Source organism: Hylobates moloch, unplaced genomic scaffold (assembly GCF_009828535.3).
Source record: "Hylobates moloch isolate HMO894 unplaced genomic scaffold, HMol_V3 SCAFFOLD_21, whole genome shotgun sequence".
Taxonomy (NCBI): domain Eukaryota; kingdom Metazoa; phylum Chordata; class Mammalia; order Primates; family Hylobatidae; genus Hylobates; species Hylobates moloch.
In genome coordinates, this window is record NW_026652296.1 from 14,179,664 (window position 1) to 14,199,795 (window position 20,132).

Sequence of the window (20,132 nt, forward strand, 5' to 3'; positions counted from 1 at the left end):
GGCCCCTGCAGGGGGTCAACAGGGCCAGCTCCAGGCACAGGAAAAATGACACAGCCAGCCACCATGGAATCCTGTTCCCTCATGGTACCAACGGTGTACCACGAGAGCAGCCCGTGGTGGGGAAGGGACTTCCCCAAACCGCGGGGCGAGACAAGGAATGTCCATATGGCTGTGTATGTGGCCTGACTTCCATGTGAAGGAAAATCCCATCTAAAAAAGAAAAAAAATCAAACTTTTTTCGTGTCTTGCTTGGGTTCCTTGAAGAGTGCCAATGGCCTTCACCAAAGACCCCAGGAATACACTAGTAATGAAACAAGCTGAGTTATCATTTACTGCAGCAGTGAGGGGACAGGGCACACACGCCATGAGCTACCCTGATTATTTCAGGAAGGGGGTGTTAAAAGGAACCCAGGACAGGATCTGGGCTGCAGGTTGGGCACTGAGAGAGACCAGAGGCAATTCTGAGCTGGGTAAGGAAGGAGCAATCACTCATTTAGCAAGAGAGAGGGATGTTGGGATTTTGAGGGTGACACAGCCACTTGCCCTTAGACAAGATTATGGAGAACAAAGTGACCTGGCTCTGAGTGTCAGAATCATTCCCTACGCTCTGTTTTCTTCTTTCTCTGTGGTAACCCATATTTACTGAACTTTTGCTAGTACTCAGCTTCCTGTTAAATTCTTTCTGTCTTTTTTTTTTTTTTTTTTTTTTTTGAGATGGCGTCTTGCTCTGTCACCCAGGATGGAGTGCAGTGGCATGATCATGGCTCACTGCAGCCTTGACCTCCCTTGCTCAAGCAATCCTCCCACCTCAGCCTCTTGAGTAGCTGGGACTACCCGGCTCTGCTGAAGAGTTTATATCAAGATTGACAAACCATGGCCCTCCACATCCAGCCTACTGCTTGTTTCTTCTACAGCCTGGGAGCTAAGAATAGTTTTCATATTTTTAAGTGGTTGAAATAAATCAAAAGAAGAAAAGTATTTTATGATGTGAAAAATTATATGATATTCAAATTTCAGCCCAGGCATGGTAGTTCACTTCTGTAATCCCAGCACTTTGGGAGGCCGAGGTGAGAGGATTGCTTGAGGCCCAGAGTTAGAGACGAGTATGGGCAACATAGCAAGACCTCCTTTTTAACAAAAAAATACAGCAATTAGCTGGGCATGGTGGCACTTGCCTGTGGTCCCAGCTACTTGGGAGGCTGAGGCGGGAGGATCATTTGAGCCCAGGATGTTGAGGCCATTGTGAGCTGTGATCGTGCCACTGCCCTCCAGCCTGGGCAACAGAGCGAGACCCTGTCTCAAAAAAAAATTTTTTTTGATGTCCCCCAAATAAAAGTTTAGCCACACTCAAGCATTGATGTGTTGTCTGTGGCTGATTTTTTGCTCCTATGGCAGAGATGTTGTTATGACAGAGACCTCACGGCCCCCCAAAACCTAAAATGTTTACTATCTGGCTTTTTACAGAAGTCTGCTGATCCCTGCTTTTAATAGGTTAACTCTTTTTTTTTTTTTTTTGAGATGGAGTTTTGCTCTTGTTGCCCAGGCTGAAGTGGTGTGCAATGGTGCTGTCTCGGCTCATCGTAACCTCCACCTCCTGGGTTCAAGCAATTCTCCTGCCTCAGCCTCCTGAGTAGCTGGGATTACAGGCATGCACCACCATGCCTGGCTAATTTTGTATTTTTAGTGGAGACGGGGTTTCTCCATGTTGGTCAGGCTGGTCTCAAACTCCCGACCTCAGATGATCCGCCCACCTCAGCTTCCCAAAGTGCTGGGATTACAGGCGTGAGTCACCACACCTGGCAGTAGATTAACTCTTTAATCCTCTTGACAATCCTAGAATGGTTACTTCCATTTTATGATTAAAGAACTGAGGTATAGGGAGATTAAGGGATGTACCCTAACCAGGGTTTCTCAACTTCATTACCAATGACATTTGGGTGGGATAATTCTTTGCTGGGGTGGGCTGACCTTTGTATTGCAGGATGTTTAGCAGCATTTCTGGTCTCTAACTAATAGACGCCAGTAGTACTTTGCCCTTCCACCCAAGCTGTGATAACCAAAAATGCTCCCAGACATTGCCCAACATCTCTTGGGTACAGAATTGGCCCTTACTGGGAACCACTGACCTAAAGTCACATAGTAAGTGATGGAGCTAGGATTTGAACCCAAGGCTAATGTGTTTGGCCACCAGCCACACACCCAACTCCCAGAGGTGAGTTATTTTACTCTTGGTGGTGGTTCCAGCTGCAGGAACATTCAATTCATTCTAATTTTCTTTTCTCCAAAACACTGTCAAAGGCTGCTGGGGAGTCTGGTCTATCAAGCAGAGGAATAACTTTATTATTTTTGTGTATTTGTTTTAAGAGACAAGGTCTTTCTCTGTTGCCCAAGGTGGAGTACGGTGGCATGATCATACCTCACTGCAGCCTCCAACTCCTGGGCTGTACTGATCCTCCACCTCAGCCTCTGGAGTGGTTGGGACTACAGGCATGCACCACCACACCCAGCTAATTTTTTGAAGAATGTGTTTTAGAGATGGGATCTGGCTCAGGCTGGTTTCAAACTCTGGGCTCAAGCAATCCTCCTGCCTCAGCCTCCTAAGTAGCTGGGATTATAGGCATGAACCACCACACTTGACCAGAGAAATAACTTTAAAAACAAAGTTAGCTCCTGTCCTGAGCCTCCTCTACTCAAGTGCTACCCTAGTTCCTACCTGACTCAGAGGAGAAGCCACGGTCCTTCCTGTGAGCTCTGAGATCCCTTCATGATCCCACCCACTTCCTACCACCTCCACCCCCTGCCACTTCTCTTACCTTTCCTCCTCTTACTCTTCTCCTCCCTCTGGCCCCTGCAGCTCCACTGGCCTCCCCTCTGCTTCCTGGGTGTGCTCCCACCCCAGGGCCTTTGCACCTGCTCTTTCTTGCCCCAGATGTTTGCATGGCTCATCCCCTCAGCTTCAGGTCTTGGTTCGAAGTCAAATTTTCCTTCTCTATCAGACTTTCTTTGAGCCTTGAAGAAGGCGTCTTACCCCAGGATGCCTGGCTCCTTCCCTGCCTTGTTCTTTTGCATGGCATGCATCTTCATTTGACATACTGCGTATGTTACTTAGTCATGTGTGGTCTGTCTCCCCCACCAGAAGATCAGCTCCACGAGGACGTGGACTTTCATCTTTTGTCACTCAGTACCAGGTACATGACAGGTGCTCCATAGCGATTTGCTGATGGGTCAATTGGCTAGGGTTCATGTGCCCCAGTTGTGGCTCTGGGTTCCAAGTTGCACCAAGCTCTTATCTCAAAAGAAGAACTGAAACACGTCCACCACTTATTACTCTCAGCGTCTGTGTGGTTACCAGCCAAATCCAGCCACCATCATCTTAGCTGGAAAATGCAACAGATCCAGAACTGGGCTCTCAGTTTCCATTTTTGCCCCTTCCCCTACGTCCATTTTCTCCGACCAGGCCCAGAGTTGTTTGTAAAATGTAAATCATATCATCTTGGGCATTAAATCCTGCAGGGGGTCCCCATCCCTGATTTAGTTCCCGTTGGCCTTTGCCCACTCCGTCCCACCCCTCATCTCTCCTAGGCCTTTCCTATACACCTCTTTCCCAGCACATGGGCTTCCACAGTTCTTCATCTCAGCCAAGCACCTCCTTACCACCGGGCCTTTGCACTTGCTGTTCCTGTTTCCTTGCACCGTCTTCCCAGGGCTCTTCATAGGATGGATTCCATTTTATCCTTGAGGTCTAAGATCCAAGGCCATCAGCACATAGTGTCTTCTCTGTTGAAGAGAGAGCCCACCTACTCCCCTCTCTGCTTTCCAGTCACACTGCCAAGCTCTATTTCCTCCATACATTTGTCCCTACCTAAAATGTTTTTTATTCGTTTATTGCCTATCTCCCCTTCTAGAGTATGATCTCCATGGAAGCCAGGGGCCTTGTTCTATATTGTTCACAGAGTACCCTGAGAACATAGTCAATAGCACATAGTAGGTGCTCAATAAATACTTTTTGGATGAATGAATGAATGGACAATTGGGGTCGTCCAACCCATTGATGACTCATTACCAGTCACAGCTGGCCTTTCACAACTTTGGCAATGGCTGCTCAGGTAAGCCTAGGCTTGAGTTATGGGTTGTCAACAGCTCTGCAGCTAAACCCCTGCCAATAGGCCTGGGCACATCTTCACATATGGACGGTAGGACAGGAGGATAGAATGCTGAATGACTTTTCTTTTCTTTTTCCTTCCTTTCCTTTCCTTTCCTTTCTTCCTTCCTTCCTTCCTTTCCTTCTTTCCTTCCTTTCTTTTTCTTTCTTTCCTTCCTTCCTTCCTTCTTTCCTTTTTTCTTTCTTTCTTTCTTTCTTTCTTTCTTTCTTTCTTTCTTTCTTTCTTTCTTTCTTTCCCTCCTTTCCTTTCCTTTCCTTCCTCCATCTCTCTCTCCCTCCCTCCCTCCCCCTCTCTCCCTTCCTGTCTCTCCCTCTCTCCCTCTCTTCCTCTCTCTCTCTGTCTTTGTTTTTTGATTCAGTGAATAGCATAGGATCCTTGGCAAAGAAAGCATTCTTGACTGACTTCACGAGATTTGGGACACTCCTGTTCCATTCGCTACATTACACTAAAGACATCCTGCTCTTTCCTCCTAGCTGCTGTGCGAAGAAACGGCCTACACACTGTGCCCACGGAGATGCAGTTTCTCGCCAGCACAGAAGCGTAAGTTACTGATGAAATTCGTAGAGGACCCAGTGCTTGATTCAAGGAGACGATGGACAAGAATTCACTGCTGCAAACCGTTTTCCTCCCATCCCTGAATTTTTCTACAAACGACCTAATGCCTAAGTTTCCACCATTCATCTCTGTGGCTTAAACATTAACCTCAACAGCCTCCTTTAAAAAAAATGCAGACATGGAAAGAGTAGGGCAGTACATTAAATCCCTAAAGATCTGGTGAGGTTGAGGATCACAGGTACTTTCCTCTTGAAAGAAGAGACCCAGAAGAGCAAGATAGCACAAACTGCATGACAGTCAAGGAGGAGAGGGGTGCAGGCAGGGTTAACAGTCCATACAGACAAAAAAATACCTTATAAAACAATAGCAGCCCTTCACCCTACATGACTTAGAAAGCATCTTCACATTGATGTTGAAATCGCATTTAGTCTAGAGTATCCTTTGCATTATGGCAGTGTAGTTAAGATTATGGGATTTGGAGTCACAAACACCTGACTTGGAACTCTGGCTCTGCTCCATACTGGCTATGTGAAATAATGAGATAATGTAGATAGAGCAGATAGTCCAGATGTTAGCACTTGTTGTTATGGCATCGTGATCTCAATATAAGAGTGATGACACAACAGGGAGCCAAGCAATCTGCTCAAGGCAGTGCTGGGCATTGATCCGGTCTATTTCATTCATTCGCTAATATTTATTGGGAGCTTACAATGAGCCAGGCACTATTCTAGGGATGGAGATACAGCAAGGAACAGACAGAAAGCCCAGCCCTTATGGGCTTACATTCTAGTGGCAAGAAACAGATAAGTGAATGTAATCCATGGTGTGTCAGGTGATTGATAAGCTTCAGAGGGAGATTAAAGCAGGAAAGAAGGTGGGGGAGGCGAGCTGGTAATTGGGAAGGGGCAGTTTGAATATGGGTGGTCAGGGAAGTCCTCACAAGAAGATCGTCCTTGAGCAAATCTCTGCAAGAGGTGGGGAGTGGTGGGGGTATCCATGGGAAGAGTGTTCTCAGCATGTGGACCAGCACGTGCAAAGCTCCTGAGAGGTCAAAGAGCAGCCAGGAAGCCAGTGTGGCTGGAGCCGAGTGAATAAGTGAGCACATGGTAGGAGGTGGGGTCTGAGATTTGGCTTGGGTGGGAAGAGAGTGATGGTGGAGGACAGAGCACGTGGGACCTCATGAGCCATGGATATAACCTTGACTTTGAATGAGATGGGAGCTGATGGAGGTTTTAGCAGGACAGGGGCATGATCTTATGCCTGTTTCATCCCACAGCCTGTGCTCCCTCTTGGCACCATGTCTGGGGGCTTTGAGTCTAACACTGAGTAGTGAGTTCTGTGACTGGTCCAGCCACTCAGGACTGTGTGGCCCGGAAATATGCTTTAAACATCTGCCTGTGCAGTGCTTGCACTGGGTCTGTTGCAAAACCCAGTCCTCACCCTCTGGAAGCCTACATCTGTTGGAAGCAAACCCCTTCCTTTCTCTGGGCCTCAGTTTCCTCACCTGAACAAAAAAGTGGTTGCTCTAGATAAACTCTAGGGCCCTTTTTTGCTTTTTCTCTTTTTGATACTCAGGATGGTTGGGGTCCCCAGGTCTGAGGGAGGCCACAGTTCTGGACCAGGCCTGCCACTCCTGAGAAGTCAGACCATGACGGTAGTTTCCACCTGCTTCTGGTCTTTGCCTTCCTGTCATACTGGAAATCAGCTACTCAGACCCCAGCTCATGTTCACATTGCCCTCTGGGGAAGGCGTCCCTTATATAGTGATTCAGGCCAGAGGGTATTTGAATTATCTTTCCTTCTTTAAGTAAATATTTTTTCATTTTAATTTCCACTTTAATTTAAAAAAATTGATTTGTTACACAGAACACTTTTTTTAAAATCTTAATTTATCTTTTATTCAGATTCATTGAAGTATAGTTGACAAATAAAAATTATATATATTTAAGATATACAATGTAATGTTTTGATATATGGGCACATTGTGAAATGATTACCATAATCAAGCTCATTAACATATCTGTCAGTGCTACAGCAATTCTCAATTTCATTCACTTAGAAACAATTTACAATTGCATATGTCAAAAAATACTCTTAAAATAAAAGATAAATGCATTTAGCACCTCACTTCCAGAGGTAGATTATAACAGTTAAATGAATACCATTCTAGACTATTTCTTGACAGACAGCTGTATACATAAATGCATGCGGTGGCTCATGCCTGTAATCCCAGTACTTTGGGAGGCCAAGGCCAGCAGATTACCTGAGGTCAGGAGTACAAGACCAGCTAGGCCAACATGGTGAAACCCTGTCTCTACTAAAAATACAAAAATTAGCTGGGCATGGTGGTGGGCACCTATAAACTCAGTTACTCAGGAGGCTGAGGCAGGAGAATCGCTTGAACCCGGGAGGCAGAGGTAGCAGTGAGCTGAGATCATGCCATTGCACTCTAGCCTGAGTGGCAAGAGTGAAGCTCTGTCTCAAAAAAAATAAATAAAAATAAATAATAAACAAAATAAAATAAAAATTGATAATGCTATATATGCTGTTTTGTAACCTGCTATTTCACTTTTTTTTCTTCATTTCAGTCTGTTTCCAAATACCTATTTTACTTAATGGAGAATAGCGGACATCATTTCACCTCAATAATGCCAACATTATGATCTTTTAATTATGTACTTAATAATTCTTAATTTCATTATTTCCCAAAACTCTTTAACTGTACAAGAAAAACAACCCAGAAAATAAAAAAGAAAAAAAATACGTAATTCCACTCCTGGGAAAGGTATCAAAACAACTTGCATGTATTTCTAGACTTTAAATATTCTTATATTCATGAAACATAGATATTTCTTTATTTTTATTTCTTACTTATTAATTTTTTTTAGAGACAGGGTCTCACTCTGTCACCCAGGCTGGAGGGCAGTGGAGCAATCATAGCTCACTACAGCCTGAAACTTTTGGGCTCAATCAACCCTCCTGGCTCAGCCTTCCCAGTAGCTGGGACTACAGGTGCGTGCCACCATGCCCAGCTGATTTTTTAATTTTTTTATAGAGATGGGATCTCACTATATTGCCCAGGCTGGTCTCAAACTCCTGTCATCAAGCAATCCTTTTGCCTTAGTCTCCCAAAGTGTTGGAGTTATAGGAGTGAGCCACAACGCCTAGCTGAAACATGAGTATTTATAAAATAAAAAACTAAATAGTACTATGACATGCCTTTTCACTGTAGTTTGTGAATGGACAGCTCTCATCTTAGTAAGTATCCATTTAATAGCTGCATTGCTGTTCCATCCAGGAAGAGAGTCATCTTTATTATCAGCCCCTTTTTGATGGGCATTTAGACTGTTCTTCATTTAAATTATATTTAATGGCATGGTGAATTCCCTTGTACCCACACCTGAGACACTTGTCTATTTCTTTAGGATACATTCTTAGAGTAGAATATCTGAGCTGAAGAGTTGCACCTCGTTACAAATTACCTGTGCCAAATTACCCTCTAGAAAGATCACTTAGCTCCCCAACTCCTGGGCAGTCTGTGGCCTGTTCTCCATATGTTCTGAATGGCTTCTCTTTGGATTTGTTTAAAGCAAAGACCACCCTGGGGAGACAGAAGTTCCACTGGATCTGCCAGCTGACTCCAGGAAGGAGGATGAATATCGTGGGAACATCTGGAAGGGCTTCCTCATCTCCATCCCCTACTCAGCCAGTATTGGGGGCACAGCCACACTCACGGGCACAGCCCCTAACCTCATCCTGCTTGGCCAGCTCAAGAGGTGAAAGCGAGAGTCCCCACCCGCAGGGTTCTGCTCCTCCCCTCCTCTTCCCTCCTTCATTCAATATCCAGGGAATGTGTATTGAGGGCCTTCTCTGGGCCAGGCTCTGGGAACACAGCAATGCACAAAATCCAGTGAGATCCCTGCCTTTGGGGAACTTCCATTCTGGCAGGAGAGACAGGCAATAAATGAAAAAGCAAATGAATATAAAATATATCTGTGTCATAAGTTAGGAAAAAAATACAGCAGGGAAAGAGGGTAGAAGTGAGGAGAGTGGGGTGCTAGTTTATGTAAGTTAGTCAAGGACACCGGTTCTCTCTGATGGGCTGACATTTGAGCAGAGACCTAGAAGGGAATGAGCCATGTGGACACAGGAGGGAAAGGCATTGCCGACAGTGGGGAGTAGCTCTTACAGGGCTTGGAGGTGGAGCTGTTCCTGGGGAGGTTCAGGGACCAGCAAGAAAACTAGGGAGACGAAGAGCCTGGGGCGAAGGGAAGGTGAGAAGACAAAAGATTATAGCAGTAAGTGTTGTCTAAGGACTCCAGCTTTTCCACCAAGTGAGATGGGGGTCATTGGAAAGGTGACAGCAGAGGAGTGACCCAGTGGGAGGCATGGGTCTGTGGCTGTCATGGCCCGAGAGAAACCTTCCAACCATAAGCAGGGTCCCCCAGTGGAGTGAGCTCTGCTGGGAGCTAAAGTCTCCCTACCCCTGGAAGTGGTCAGCAGTGACTGGGTGGCCGGTCAGGGCACGAGGATAAGAGAAAGATTCTCCAACTGCACAACTTGCCGCTCCCATTATTCTAAACCTCTGGTTTCTAAGATTTTAAAACTTCAGTATTTGAAGATCCTGTCTCTAAGACTTTTAGGTTCCAGGATTCCAAGGCAGGGTTTCTAAGATTCCTTGCAGTGGAGATGTAGCATAGGTTCATTTAATTTACATAAATGCAAATGTAAGCATTTGGCCAACAAAGGACACCAAATAGTATTTGATATTCAACATGGCTGCAAATACTAGCTGACTTCTTTACCTGTTGCCCAACCAAAGAATCAAAAACCTGTGGGGATGAAGGGAGGCCCTGCTGATCTCCCTGAGAGAGGTTTGCTATGTGTGCAACCCTCAGTAACATACATGTGAGTAATTACAGGTATTTTTACAAGAGATTTTAGTACACCCATGTTTGGCCACATGTGCTGATTTTAAAACCTTAACCCCTGAGTGAGATGAATTGCCAATACATTCTCAGATTCCAAAATGCTTTGATTTTAAGATTTGATGATGGAAACCAGTGATTGTCAACCATGCACTGGGAGAGGTGAAAAAAAAAAAAAGAAGTCATAGGGGTATTTCACCAATTGATTTAAGCCCACTGAGTTTTACTGCAAACCTTAGATGTCTTTTTATCTCTATCCTTTAAACAAGGCTGACTGTGCCTTCTGGTTTTAGCTCAGTGACAGAAAAACCAGAAGCAAAGATGGTCCCGCTTCAGGTGTGGGGAGGATCTAGGCTCAGCCCTTTAGTGTTCTGCCGAGGGGCAAGGTACGCATTTGGTATTAGGGTTTGCCAGGACCCATCCCCAGGGCTGGACAGGAAGATGTGGGCTCTGGGGATGAAGAGCAGAGCCTAGGTTGGGGATGGAGAGAATTGGAGGGGAGCAGTTGTCAAAGCGTTTTCAGGCTGCCTGCCTGCCCTGATGTGAGTAGGACTTTGTTCCAACCTGAAATGAAATTGGGGAAATTATATTTTTTTGTATGTCTATTTCATATTTATATTTTCTAAAATATATCTTATGTATATTTAAGTATGTAATATATATTAACATATAATACATAAAATATATAATATTAACATATATACAGTAAAAATATCAAATGTAGGATTTCAAGTAAATTACATGCAAATCTTATGCAACGCCAGGGCTCAAATGTAGACCCTCTGGTGTAGGAAGAGGGGATTTAAAAGGAATGCTAGGTAATACGTGATTTTGATTCTCCAGCTGAGAACAGGAGAAGCCTGGGGAGACAGGAGAAGTGATTGCCCTGAGTAGTCCTTTGGCCCTTGTTGCCAAAATACATTTTATTGGTTTATTCTGATTATAAAATGATATTGGCACACTAAGGAACATTTGGAAAATGTAGAAAAAGAAGTTTGAAATATCTTCAATCCCACTGTCGATATGTTAACAGACTTTCTTCTAGACTTTTCTATGTCCATATATTAAATGTGTATATATTTAACATTTTTGCCACTATGCTCTTAATACAGTTTTATAGTCTGATTTTATTATTAAAATTTTTTAGAAAACATAAATTTTAGTGACTATTATCTTATTTTGGGTGTACATACTTTAATCATAAGCATTGATTGTTTTCATTTTATAATTATTATTATTTTGCTATTAAAAATTATGTAACTGACCACACACTTGCTGATATTTTAATATTTTTACAGCAATATTTTTATTTTGTCTAATTATAGAGGTATACTTATTCATTGTAGAAAATACAGGTAGAGAAAAAGAAGGAAATAAAAACCTCTTAGAATCCCACTATATAGAGTTTATTAATATTTTTGTTTGCTTATTTATTATACAATAACTGTTAACGTTTTGGTTTATTTACTTATTTACCTAGAAACGTCCGTGAGTGTCCACATACTTTTGTATACATCATTCCATAACTTCCTTTTCCTCTTTTCAATCTAGCACTTATATTCCTGACCACATTTCTGGTTGGTTGTTTTAAAGTTTATTTCTAGTAGTAGAATTTCTGGGTAAAAGGGTATGCACATTTTTAAGACTCTTACTGCATTTTACCAAATTCCTCTCCAGAAAAGAATATTCTGATGAACAAACATCAAGAATCTGCCTGTTCTTCCACATCTTCACCAGCACTGAGTGTTACTGCCCTTCATCCTTTCAGGCTTGATGATGTCTTAATGAAACTGAGATTGGACACTGTTCAGCAGAGAAAGAACTCATCGACATTACCATTGCCTTGACAAAATGGCCAGGGTCTTTGAGCATATGTGATAAGGAGGGCAAAGGTTTCAGCCTGCAGATGTGTTATGTTTGACTCCCACATTCATTAAAAACATTTTCATGAATTGCCAACATTTAAACATCACATAACTTCAAGTAAAACCCAAACCTGGGCTTACTGGCTCTGCACTCTTGCATGGCAGCCATGGGGGAGCAAATAGCAGCTGAGCCCTTTAAAGAGCAGGGCTTTCTTCAATTCAACAGGGCCCGGCCTGGCCTGGCCTGTTTCACTCAGCTGTCTGGCCTCCAGGGGGCAGAGATTTTGACTGTAGGGCACCCATTGGTCCCACTAGGTCAGAAGCCAGCAGCCTCCAAAGAAGAGGAAGAAAGGGTGCTTCTATTAGAATAGGTGGAAAACACTGTTCCCAAGACTTCCATGAGACCCTCTCATTCCTCCTCCCCACTACTACTAGTACCGCCTGGTCCCCTCTCCCACTCCCAAAATGGGCATGGCTGCCCTTGGCCTGTTCTCATCTCCCGCTGTTCTCCAGTTTCTTTCCACAGTGTGACGTGGTGAATTTCGGCTCCTGGTTCATTTTTGCCTTCCCTCTTATGCTGTTGTTCGTGTTGGCAGGCTGGCTCTGGATCTCCTTCCTGTACGGGGGACTGAGCTTCAGGTACCTCTCATTTTCTTCTTGGCAGATAGAGTGGGGAAGCAGGGAATGGCGTTTCTAACCTCAGTATCTGCCTATGAAAACTGAGGATGATTGTTATTTCATGTCGTATTCTCATTTCTTTCTTTTATGTATGTATGTATGTATGTGGGTATGTATATATGTATGTATGTATGCATTTAGTTTTACAGACGGGATCTTGCTCTGTCGCCCAGGCTGTAGTGCAGTGGTGCGATCATAGCTCATTGCAGCCTCAATCTCCCAGGTTCAAGTGTTCCTCTGGCCTCAGCTTCCCAAGTAGCTGGGACTACAGGCGAGTGCCACTGTGCCTGGCTAATTTTTTTTTTTTTTCAATTTTTTGTAGAGACAGGGTCTCACTGCATTACCCAGGCTGGTCTCAAACTTCTGGCCTCAAGCGATCCTTCTTGTCTTGGCCTCTCAAAGCTCTGGGATTATAGGTGTGAGCCACCATGCTAGCCATATTCTCATTTCTTGACCTCCCAGGGATGTGAGGATTGAGAGGTGTGACCTGCCTGCCACACCCAGACCCTCTGTTGATGTCACATATTATTAATAATTATTAATAGTATTGTCTTTAAATAAGGTAAATGCTCTTGACCAGAGAAGAGGGGAGTGGACAATTTCCCATTTTATGGGGCCCTAATACAGAAGATAATTTGGGGTGGCATGAGGACAAAATACTAAATAACACCAAATCATATTATGGGAAATATGTCTTTATCAACTCTCATCACTCAGTCTACTTACGTTGAGGAGAAAGTCTCAGTTGGGTGCTAAAGAAACCTTTAATATCTAACATTTCCAAATCAACCTCTAAACGAAGAAAGAGCAAGCTTCAGACCCAGAGGCTTGAGCCAGAAATGATATCTAGCCAAAATGTAATACTGGCACTTTGTTTTCCTATATTTATTTTGCTTACTTCAATTCCTTTTTAATATGGCTATGTTAATTTGGATAGGCAACTCATATATATGCTTCTCAAAAATCAAAACAACGCTAAGAGGTATGCAGTGAGAACCCCTCTTCCCAACCAGGGGCCTCTTCTGCCACGATATCCTCCCAAACAAGCATCCACTTTTATTGGTTTCCTGTGTAACCTTCCAGAGTTTTCTTAAGCAAATATGAGCAGACATAGATATCTTTTTCTAGTGACTGGCCTCCCTGACCGATTTTTGTTTTTTGTTTTATTTATTTATTTATTTAGACAAAGTCTCATTCTGTCACCCAGGCTGGAGTGCAGTGGCGCCATCTCGGAGTGCAACCTCCACCTCCCAAGTTCAGGCCATTCTCCTGCTTCAGCCTCCAGAGTAGCTGGGACTACAGGCTCTTGCCACCTTGCCTGGCTAATTTTTTGTGCCTTTTTTTTTTTTTTTTTTTTTTTTTGGTAGAGAGAGGGGTTTACTCTGTTGGCCAGGCTGGTCTCAAACCTCAAGTGATCCACCCACCTTGGCCCCCCAAACAGCTGGGATTACAGGCGTGAGCCACCCATGCCCAGCTGTTTTTTTATTTTTATTTTTATTTTTTTCTCTTTTACCTTGCAGCTCTAGCTCAAAGGAAGCAAGCATTTTTATAAGATACATTTCCAGAAGTGGGATTTCTGGATCAGAGAATAAACACATTTTTATTTTGATAGATATTATCAAATCATTCTTCATAAAAATTTTACATGTTTCCTCTCCCATGCACAATATATGAGAGTGTCTGCTTCCTTGCAGCAAAGTGGATTTTTGCCAATCTGATAAGAGAAAAATAACTTGTGTTTATTTTATGAAGAGTAATTTTGGGCAACTTTTCATAGGTTTGGAAGCATATGAAAAGTTTGTTCATAGGTATTTTCTTTCCTGTGAATTGTGAAACTGTGTGTTCGCATTTTTATATATTTTTTTCAAATGGGTTTTTGGTCTTGTTCTTACTAGTTTCTGGTACGCTTTATATTTTAGAAAGATGAGTGCTTATTCTACAATAGAAGCTACATTTTTTTCCTGATTTGTCTTTTGGCTTTGCTTATGGTGCTTTTCTCCCTGTAGAATTGTTTTAATTTTTTTTTTCAATCTTTTCTCATATGGTTTCTGAAATTTCAATTACAGCTTAGAAAGGTTTTCCTAATGTAGGACTTATAAAAGAATAATCATATGTTTTCTTCTAGTATTATTTTTTTACATTTAAACCTCTGATCTATTTGGAGTTCATCCTTATGGTACAATGTGAAGTTTGGATTCAACTTCACTTTTTTTTGTCCCAAATGGTCACCCAGTGTCCTAACACCATTTATGGACACACAACATTTTACTATTTTGATGAAGTCAAATTTATCTATCTTTTGTGGCTTGTGTTTTTGATGTCATATTGAAGAAACTGTTGCCTATTCCAAGGGCATGAAAATTTACCACTGCCCTTTCTTCTGAGAGTTTTATGGTTTTAACTCTAACCATATTATTCCAAGGCACATGAAACTTTGCCCCTGCCTTTTCTTCTGAGAGTGTGATGGCTTTAGCTCTAACATTTAGGTCTTCAATCCATTTTGGGTTTAATTTTGTATTTGGTGTGAGGTAGGGGTCCAGATTCATTCTTTTCCACATGGCTGTCCAGTTTTCCTAGCACCATTTGTTGAAAGGCTATTCCTTCCCCCACTATTCAGTCTTGGTACCCCTGTCAAAAATCAACTGGCCATAGATGGATGGGTTTATTTCTGGGCTCTCAATTCTGTTCCATTGATCTATATGTCTGATACCATTTACTGAATAGCCCATCTTTTCCACACCAATCTGAGATAGCAACTTTATCATAGAGTAAATTCTCATTTGTGATTGAGTCTGTGTCTAGACTTTCTGTTTTGTTCCATTAATTCCTGTGTTTATTCATGTGCCTGTTGGACCCACTCATGGATTTTAAGCCTGGTAGTCATATGATCAGATTCACATTTTTAAAGATCAACCAGGCTATATGTGGGGAGAACAACTGTAGCAAAGGAAGACAGTTACAGGGAGACCAGCCATCAGGCAGTTGCAGCCTCCCGGACAGAGAGGATGTGGCTTGGTCAGGTGGTGGTGCTGGTTGTAGGTGAGAAGTTAGTTATACCTGCAGTGGCCACTCCTAACCTCCCACTTTCTGTTTCAGGGGCTGGAGGAAGAATAAATCTGAGATAAGAACCAATGCAGAAGATAGGGCTCGAGCTGTAATTCGGGAAGAATACCAGAACCTGGGGCCCATCAAGTATGTGGGTGTCCTTGGGTTGAGGAAAGAGCTGAGTATTAAACGCTCAGGAGAGCTTCCGCCTGGCCTGGCCCTGGGCCCATGGGGGCTGAGCTCCAGGGGAATTCCAGGACCCATGGCCTGGGAGCCTAGAGACGGAGGATGGGAGGTGGTTTACACAGTTAACCTCTTGCCGTGGTGCTGGGGTAGAAACCTGAGGACCAAAATGCCTCTCAGAGTGTACTTACAGTGGGATCTGCTACCTTCCACCCAAGGCACCATTTCCCTCCCGGTATGCAGAATACCTGACACTATCTCAGATGACTTCCGGAAACTTGTTTAATGCACATTTCCATATGGTGAAAATAATGGATTCAGTAGGCCTGTGTTCAAGGACCAGCTGTGCCACTCATGTCCTGTGTGGCTTTGGTCATGGCACTAACCCTCTCTGGGCCCTGCTCTCCAGTCTGTGAAATGGGTACATTGGGTAACTGTCTCCTCTAACTCTTGGGGATCCTCTCTTTCCACCTCCATCCACCCTCTCTCCAGGTCTGTTCCCTCTCTGTGTCTCTCCTTTCAGTGTAGACAGACTGTGTGTTTTTCTGTCTCTCTCTCTCTCTCTCTGTATGAATGCTCCTCTTTCTCTTTGCCTACTGCATTTGTCTGTTTCTCTTCCTCTCTGCTTTTCAGACTGTGTCTCTGTTTCTCACTTTCTTGATTTTCCGTAGGACCCTGGTAAACTCCTGGTGATAATGAAACACGCAATTTCGGGGAGGGGGTGGCTTGAGGCTCAGGAAGGATCCTGAGGGAGAGTGGAAGTCCTAGGACAGGAGTCATTTACAGTCCATTGGCACCCCTCCCCTCACTCTGGGCACTCGCTGGGGAGTGGATGACTTCAGCTTTTTCAGAGGCAGAGCCTGGGCCCAGTCACTCCCAGTGGGCAGCTGCCTGAGCCTGTGCCTGCTGCAGTCTGCCTGAAACCCAGGGTCACCATCATGCCTGCATGTCTGTGCCACAGGTTTGCCGAACAGGCCGTTTTCATCCTTTTCTGCATGTTTGCCATCCTCCTCTTCACTCGGGACCCGAAGTTCATCCCTGGCTGGGCCAGCCTCTTCAATCCTGGGTGAGACTCTGGGGACCCACAGGGAGGAGTCCAACAGGGAGGATTCTGGGCTGGGCCACCTGGAGCTGGAGAGGCAGCAGTGCAGCTGGGGAGACACGCATCCAAGTTTCCATCTTTTGTCCCATATGATTATTAATAGCTCCCTCTTTCACTCTCAAAACAGTTTAGGTTTGGGTGATAAAATATGACTTCTCATGTGTTGGGAGCTCTGGATTTGGAGTCAGACTAAACTGAGTTAGAATTCTAGCTCTGCCACTTACGAGCTGTGTGACTGAGCAAATGGTTCATTCATTCAATCAACATTGATTGAGAACCTATTATGTGCTAAGCTGGATGCTGGGTGCTGGGACACGGACAAAAGCAAGTAGTTAGACAACAAAATAACTGCATTGCAATGAGTGCTATGAAGGAAAGACTGAGAGGGTTGTGCTATAAAATAATAGAGCAGGGGCATTGACTTTGGACAGTTCTGGGAAGAGCCAAAGCTTAGGAAGACTGCAGATGAAAGCAGTGGAGATGCCCTGGGAATGTCTACTGAAGCCTGAGTCAGAACAAAACGTAGCATGTTTGAGAAAATGAGAAAAGCCCAGTGGGAGCGAGGCCTGGTGGGAAGGAAGGAAAGCGGGTGAGGAAGGGTGGGGGAGGGCCAGATCAGAGTGTCTTTTCGGGCATGTTATGCATTTTGATTTTTTTTTTTCTGTGAGCAGTGGGCAGCCATTGGAGGATTGTAAGGTACTCAATCTCTCTGTGCCTCAGTTTCCTAATCTGTAAAATGATATTATAATAGTACATTTTTCATTGGCTTGTTGTAAAGATAAATGAGTTAATACCTGTCAAGTGATTAAAATGGCTCATAAAGGCCAGGCGCGGTGGCTCACGCTTGTAATCCCAGCACTTTGGGAGGCCGAGGCGGGCGGATCACGAGGTCAGGAGCTCCACTAAAAAACAGAAAAAAAAAAAAATTAGGGGTTGTGGCAGGCCCTGTATTCCACTACGGAGGTGAGGCAGGGAAAGGGCTCATAAAAAGAACTCAATAGTTGTTAGCTATATTCATTAGGAAATGGATAGTGGGGGCAAAAATATAAATGAGGAGAATAGTTAGGAGCTATAACATCATCTAGATGGCCCCTGTCTTTTTGGGCCAAATCTGGCCCGCCATTTTATTTTGAATGATTTTTACATTTTTTAAATGGCTGCGGAAAAATCAAAAGACAATGTCTTGTCATACACGAAAATTATATGAAATTCAAATTTCAGTGTCTGCAAATAAAGTTTTATTGACACACAGCCACACCTATTCAATTACATATTGTCTATGGCTGCTTTCAAACTCCAATGTCAAATGTGAGTCCAGACAAACACCATGTGGCCTGCAAAGCCAAGATACTTACTATGTGGCTTTTTACAGGAGACATTTGCTGACCCCTGGTCTGGGGGATGGCTTGAGTGAGGGTGGTAGCAATGGCGATGCAGCAGTCAAGATATCATTCAAAGTTAAATGTGGGACTTGTGCTGGATTGGATTGGGGGGTGTGAATGAAAGGAGTGCCTGCATGGATGGTGGTTAATTGCAGAATATTTTTTAGGGGGCTGGGAATGGCTTATTCATAATTCTATTTTGGACTTGGTTTAGACTTGTCAAGCTCAATAGGCAGTTGGGTACGCAAGACTGGAGCTTAGAGGAGATGTTTAGGTGGCAGACATAAATCTGGGAGTCATTGTATAAATTTGGGAGTTAAATCCATAGGAATCAATGGGCTCAGCTTTGGAAAATGTTTAAGGAGAGTACAGAAGACCATGAGAAACCCCAGCACTTGGGAGCTGGGGAAAGGAAAATGAATTTACTAGAGAAACAGAGAGATGATGAGTGAGGTAGAAGGAAAACTTAGAGCTATGGACCAGCAAAAGCCAAGAGAGGGGAGTGTTTTAAGACGCGTGAGTGGGTACTGTGTCCAATTCTGGTGTGAGTGGGAACATGATTAAAGAGAGATGTATCTGCTGGATTTGGCGAAATCTGATTATTTCGATTAGCCCCATCCAAGAGAGATATAATGTGAGCCACATATGTATTTTAAATTTTTTGGTAGCTATATTAAAAAAGTGAAAAACAGATGAAACTAATATGAATAATATATTTTATGTATAAATTATTAGTGAGATATTTTGCATTCTTTTTTTCATGTGAAATCATCAAAATCTGGTGTGTGCTTTACATTTAAAGCACATGTCAGTTTGGTCTTGCCACATTTCAAGTGCCCACTAGCCCACATGTGGCTTGTGGCTACCATACTGGACAGTGCACAATCCAGATATCTCACCCTCTGGGCCTCAACCTCTTCCCTGGTAAAATGGGTGACATAAATTCTGATCTCCTGAAGGTTGTTATAAGCAAGAAACAATATAATTTCATGAAGCCGTGAAGCTCTCATTGCTCTTACCATTTTTTTATTTTTCCAAAATGCAGATGCTTTATTTTTTTCAGATGCAAAATGGGCATTATAAGTATTTCAACAATACAGAAAATGTGAAAATCAGCTAAATCTCAGTCTCTAATTCTGATATACATCTTTCCTGACTTTTAAAAAATGGCTATCTGAGAACTGTTCTACATTGTGATCACGCTGTTATCGGACTGTATACATTTGTCAAGACTTGTTAAACTATACCCTTAAAATGGGAGCATTTAATTGCATGTTAATTACACCTCAATGAAACATAATGCCAATTGGCTTTTAGAACCCTATTAAAAGAAGATTTTTTTAACAGAAATGTGATCACATCGACCTATTATTTGTAATCTGCTTTTTAATTTTGTATTGAATTTCAAAAGTTACGCGTACTCATAAAAATTCAAAGAATGCTGAATTGAAAAAGGAAAAGTTAGTGGTTCTTTGTCCACTTTATGTCCCACTGCCCAGAGATGATTGCCACGAGCAGTTTGGTGTATGACATTCCAGATATGCACACATATCTTCACACATACACACATACAAATATGTATACATATAACAAAAGACTGTAAAATATAATAATATGATCATGGAAAACTTGCCATTTTGGACTTACTTTGTTCTTTTTTCTAAATTTTATTTTCTTGGACTCAGATCACAAATTCATTCTTTTAAAACACTGCATAGTACTCTACAGTATGGGAGCATTTTGATTTATTTAACCAATTCCTTATTTGACTGTGTTCGATACTTCAAATAAAAACTTTTAAAATAAAATTTACAGGGTATCTTCGTGTATTTCTATGTCAATACATAGAGATTGACATTATCTTTTATCTTTTTTTAAACAGATGCAGTGTACTTCATAATATGAATGGAACACAATTTCTTTAAACATGTGTTTATCAAAAATCTTCCAATTTTTTTTTACTCTTATCAGTAATGAACATCGTTGCACATAATCTGTGTACAAAAGTACGACTGTTTCTCAAGGTTAAATTCCTAGAAGGAGGATAACTGGATCAAAGGGTATTTACATGTAAAATTGGAAACATGTTGCCAAATGCCCCAGGAGGTTAAACTGGTTTATTCTTTCACTAAGGGCATATGTTCCCAACACCCTCACCAGTTTTACTCTCCTTTTCAAGTCTTGCCTGTTGGCAGATGAATGGTATACCATTAGTGTTTTGATCTGCATTTC

General features: G+C 42.8%; 1 protein-coding gene across 1 annotated transcript in view; it reads left to right on the forward strand.

Moving 5' to 3' along the window:
* The window catches only part of SLC13A3 (solute carrier family 13 member 3), a 94,542-nt gene that overhangs the window by 47,483 nt on the left and 26,927 nt on the right, over positions 1-20,132 (forward strand). Inside the window, exons 4-8 of the mRNA XM_032142190.2 lie at positions 4,637-4,703; positions 8,308-8,493; positions 12,024-12,149; positions 15,285-15,380; positions 16,378-16,482. Of these exons, the coding sequence (XP_031998081.2) occupies positions 4,637-4,703; positions 8,308-8,493; positions 12,024-12,149; positions 15,285-15,380; positions 16,378-16,482 (580 nt within the window). The remainder of the gene's footprint in view (positions 1-4,636; positions 4,704-8,307; positions 8,494-12,023; positions 12,150-15,284; positions 15,381-16,377; positions 16,483-20,132) is intronic.